At 35.8% G+C, this 5,066-nt stretch overlaps 1 protein-coding gene across 1 annotated transcript in view; it reads left to right on the top strand.

Moving 5' to 3' along the window:
- Positions 1–4,447, top strand: part of LOC105621682 (armadillo repeat protein deleted in velo-cardio-facial syndrome-like) — a gene marked incomplete at its 3' end in the record, with an annotated part of 13,859 nt that extends 9,412 nt beyond the window's left edge. Inside the window, exons 4-7 of the mRNA XM_012203147.1 lie at positions 651–776; positions 979–1,041; positions 2,824–3,443; positions 4,060–4,447. Of these exons, the coding sequence (XP_012058537.1) occupies positions 651–776; positions 979–1,041; positions 2,824–3,443; positions 4,060–4,447 (1,197 nt within the window). The remainder of the gene's footprint in view (positions 1–650; positions 777–978; positions 1,042–2,823; positions 3,444–4,059) is intronic.
- Positions 4,448–5,066: the final 619 nt, after the last annotated feature.

Consider the following 5,066-nt stretch of genomic DNA (forward strand, 5'->3'; position numbering starts at 1 on the left):
ATATATATATATACATACAGGAGATAGATAAAATAATGTGAACATCTTGGAAGTACACATTACTTGCTTGTCCTCATTCGCCTTTAAAACATTTTAAAATCACTCTATTTTTTCAAGATTCATCTGTTTTTCAAATTAAAACATTTAAAATTTCATTTTTCTTAGTCAGCGCAATCGCCTGATTTAAATATCATCAAACATCATTGTGAGTTCTGGAGAGTAGAATAAGAAACAGAATAAGAAATTTTTTCCTCCAACATCTTTTAAACAATTGGAAAATATTCTTAGAAGAATGACATAACATTACATTGAACCATTTGAGCATCTTCTAACAAAAATGAAGTTTATATTAAAGAGAAATAATAGGTCGACTTATTAATGAAATAAATACTTTCCAGGTATTTTCACATTATTTTGTCTACCTCCTGTAAATAAGATAATCTAAAAGTTTAAAATTAGCATTAGTAGTTACAAAAATAAATGATAATTTCTAAGCAAAACTTTTCCTCCGCGCCGAGAGAGATTGTTAAATGTAACGTAGACGTTATCTTTCGAAGACGTTATCTTATTTCTACGACGTCTCGTGGGAGAGATGGCGCAGCAAGTGAATCTTCGATAACAACATAAACACGGTGATCTGTTTTCCGCAGAGTACATGCGCAAGAGTGCACCCTACGTGGAGGGTAGCTATAACGACATCGACCCCGGCTTAAACCCCGCTTTGCAGGACCATTATCGCATTACTCCAAGTCCAGGCGGTCCCGGGGATCAGTATGGTAGGTGGACCAGATTGCAACAAGTGCGATCCGAAGTCTCGTGTTCGCCAAGGCGGTTGGCAAATTCGATTTTAGCGTGCCGTTCACCCGGGCGTTCACGCGATCAGATCGCGTCACGTGGGAAAAAAACTCCCTCGTACTACGAGGATACCGCATAATTCACTTCGATTATCTCCTGAACGTTACTCCACGTTCGCTCGAGATCGAATCGGCAACACGCGGAATATGGATGGCTCCGGCGAGCCCTCTCAACATCTTCTTCATGGTGGAGGTCACATCCACCATTTATCTAACTTGTGTCCCTGTGGGTCTCCTTTTCTCCTTCCATCTGTTAAACGACTTCTTTAATATCAAAACGTGAATTAATATTCCCTCCTCTTGAATTTTCGTTTGTGACTTTATGTGACTTATTAAAGACTACGTTCGGATTCCCGAAATGCTATTTACATTGTTAGATATTAAAAAAACAATGATAACCCAATTCTCTTGAGTTAAATGACATTTTGTTATTTTTAACTTCCATATAAGTTAAAATCAGTTAATTTCTATAGTTTGAAAGTAAATATTATTAATGTACTGAGTAAATAATTAAATTTAAGTCAAATTTAATAATACAATTTCTTCATTTAAATTCTTTAACGTCATTGTTTTAATGAAATTAATAATATATTGAGTAGGAGTAGTGGTGACTTAGAAACAATTAAAAACAAACTTAAATTGGTATAATTTGACATTATGAATTTAACAGTGTAGTTACCAATATAAGTAGTATTACACTGTTTATAATATTAAATACCATTTTATTACTCCTTATTTAACATTCCGGGAATAAAAAAAAATAAAATGATACTTGAATGTTTTGATTATACATTATCAACTAAAAGTAACTACAAAAGTCAATATCAGTAAAAAGATTTTTTTTCATAAATATCTCTTGAGACCAACTGCAAAAAACAAAACAAATTAATTATTTAGCTTTTAATGGGACTCTTGCAGTGCAATTACCATACTTGCTGTAGAGTTAGGTAAATAACTTTTAAACGAGTAAGTGGATTCAAATGAACTTTTGCAAGAATATTTATACATGAAAAATTTGATTAAATTCCTAATGCTATTTCCTCATCAAATTTGCAAATAAGTACTGCTGTGATTTGACATAAGATTCAAGCAAAAAAATTAAATAACTTTTAAACCAATAAGAGAATTGTTCTCAGACATAATAATAATAGAATTTATAAAATTTTTTCAATTTTTGATAATTTCGAGTTGTAACATATCTTTAAAGCTATCCATTTTCTATTAAATGCGATTGAAAAATGACATTATTTTTTTTCCGTGATTGTTACGTAAAGTCGAAACAGACGTTGCACGTCTGTACAAGAGACTTAATTTAATCTGCCACGACAAAATTATATTTTAATTCTGATCCGTGATATAATTTTCCCTGAATTTAATTCGAAACCACATTGCTTCTTTTTTCAATGTCCATTTCGTTTCTGAAATTAAATGGAACATTAATATATTCGTGAAATAGAAAGTATACATTGCAATTAAAATTAATAATTGTCATAAATTGTCATAAATTGCAATTAAAATTAATAATTGTCATAAATTGTCACAAGCAACTAAAAATTTTGGATATAAATGATTAACGAATTGAAAGTTCAATAAATAAAATTATTGTTCTTTCATTGTCAAATTATATCTATATAATTTGAATTATTTTTAATCGTTCCTATAGATCATCACTATTTCTACTCAATATGTTAATTTAGTTAAAACTGTTAATTTAATTAAAAATGTTCGTCATATTTCCAATAATTTATACGATATGTTGTTTTCCAAAGCAACATGTGTATCTCTTGGATGACATTAATATCTTCGAATCTTCAAGTGTGAAGATAAGCAGTTATCGCTAGAGATAAACGTAAGTGAATTATGCGCTTTCGAGAATGAAGCTTCCCTTGGACGATAAAAACAACTTCGATAAAAACGATTAGATCGTTAGATAACCAAGATTAGTAATCGATGGCCTTTTCCGTTGCAGATGAGAGTAAAGTGGCCTATGGCTACGTGTCACCGTCGCCATACGGTCCTGTGGGATACGTGCCCGCCGTGGGGGTCGGACCAGTGCCGAGCGATGTGCCCGGCTACGAAGAAGGCCACCCGGGAGTGCCCCTCACGTCGGCTGTGCCACCCGGCATCTTCGAGGACGAGGTGCACCTTCAACGGCTGCAGTCGCGTCATCCGGTGGTGCCCGGTATGGCGAGTCCACTCGACGACGAGCAGAAGTCCATGCGCTGGCGGGATCCGAATCTCTCCGAAGTGATCGGCTTCCTGAGCAATCCCAACAATATAATCAAGGCGAACGCGGCCGCGTATCTGCAGCACCTTTGCTATATGGATGACCCAAATAAGCAGAAGACGCGTAGCCTTGGTGGCATACCGCCGCTGGTGCAGCTGTTGGACCACGACAATCCAGACGTATACAGGAACGCGTGCGGCGCGCTGCGGAATCTGTCGTATGGACGACAGAATGATGAGAACAAGCGCGCGATCAAGAATGCGGGCGGCGTGCCGTCCTTGATTAATCTGCTGCGACGGACGTCTGATGCGGAAGTCAAGGAGCTTGTCACGGGAGTGCTGTGGAATTTATCTTCGTGCGAAGTGAGTCCCTCGAAGTGCGTCCTTTCACCGCGCGATTAGGAAAATTAGAAAAAAGAGAAGTTTTTCGTGATCTTCTATTTTTTAAATTGGGCGTTTTTTTAGATACTGTCTAATATTTTGGGAGTTGATTTTTGAAGTCATTTTATGAAGAAAAGTTCATGTATCATTTCAAACTTCAAAGGCCTTATTTCTGATACAGAATGAATTGAAAGTTCAATAAATAAAATTGTTCTTTCATTGTCAAATTATATCTATATAATTTGAATTATTTTTAATCGTTCCTATAGATCATCACTATTTTTACTCAATATGTTAATTTAGTTAAAACTGTTAATTTAGTTAAAAATGTTAATAAAATTAAATTAAATTTAAGAAATGTATTCAGTTTGACTTAAATTTAGTTTATCATTTACTAATTATTACATTAACATGGATGTTGTTTACTTTGAAACTAAGCAATTTTATCATGGAAATGGATCGATTTACATATTAACATATATTATGGAAGTTAAAAATAATAAAATATTGTTTATAACTCAAGAAATTGGGTTTACATTGCTCTTTTGAAATCTAACAGTTCTTCTGACTTCTGCTAACTTTTAACACGTGATTTCAGGACTTGAAGAGGTCGATCATCGACGATGGCGTGACGATGGTGGTGAGCAACATAATAATACCTCACAGCGGCTGGGACCCGAGCTCGTCGAGCGGCGAGACTTGCTGGTCCACCGTGTTCAGAAACGCGTCAGGCGTGCTGAGGAACGTATCGAGCGCGGGCGAGTACGCGCGGAAGAACCTGCGCGAGTGCGAAGGCCTGGTGGACGCTCTGCTCTACGTCGTGCGTTCCGCGATCGAAAAGTCCAACATCGGCAACAAGATCGTCGAGAACTGTGTGTGCATCCTAAGGAACCTGAGCTACCGTTGCCAGGAGGTGGAAGACCCTAATTACGACAAACACCCGATCCAGTCCACGGTGCAGAACAGAGTCACCGCACCCGCGAAAGGTGAGCCCAGGAAGTGCAGTAGGAGAACTTGTTTGAAGGAGTCGATGCACGACAGCAGCCTATATTTCTTTTCTTTCTCTACCTTCTCCAAGAAGGAAGAAAAGAAAAAAAGTCGAGAGAATTAATCTAACTTTAATTCAAATTTAAGCTGCACTTTTAATCTGATCGAAAGATATAAAAGTAGAATTATTACGTATACAAAAATAGTTTTAATTTATCAGATGTACCTTATTTTTAATTTATTTTCATTTCTTTTTTTTTATCACGACTAATTAACACATAAAACATGGTAAAAAATCTCGCATTAGAGATTTCAATTTTACTACAAAAATGGAAATTGGGTAACGCGACACGCGTTTTTATATCTTTCAGTCAGATTAAGCTTAATTAAATTAATAAAAAGTAATTTTCTCATGAGTTTTTGAAGAATTGAACCACGCTAGATTCCTCGATCGTATCGAGAGTGACGCGAAGACAAATGTGCAGTCGGGAAATTATTCTATAATAAAAGTACAATAAATTTGCATAGATAACCGTGAACGTGCAACGTAGTATTTAATGATGTACTTTACGGGGAAAAATAAATTGCGAAGATAGAGGGATATCTCGAGCGTTGCTT

This window comes from Atta cephalotes (assembly GCF_000143395.1).
Source record: "Atta cephalotes unplaced genomic scaffold scaffold00035, whole genome shotgun sequence".
Taxonomy (NCBI): domain Eukaryota; kingdom Metazoa; phylum Arthropoda; class Insecta; order Hymenoptera; family Formicidae; genus Atta; species Atta cephalotes.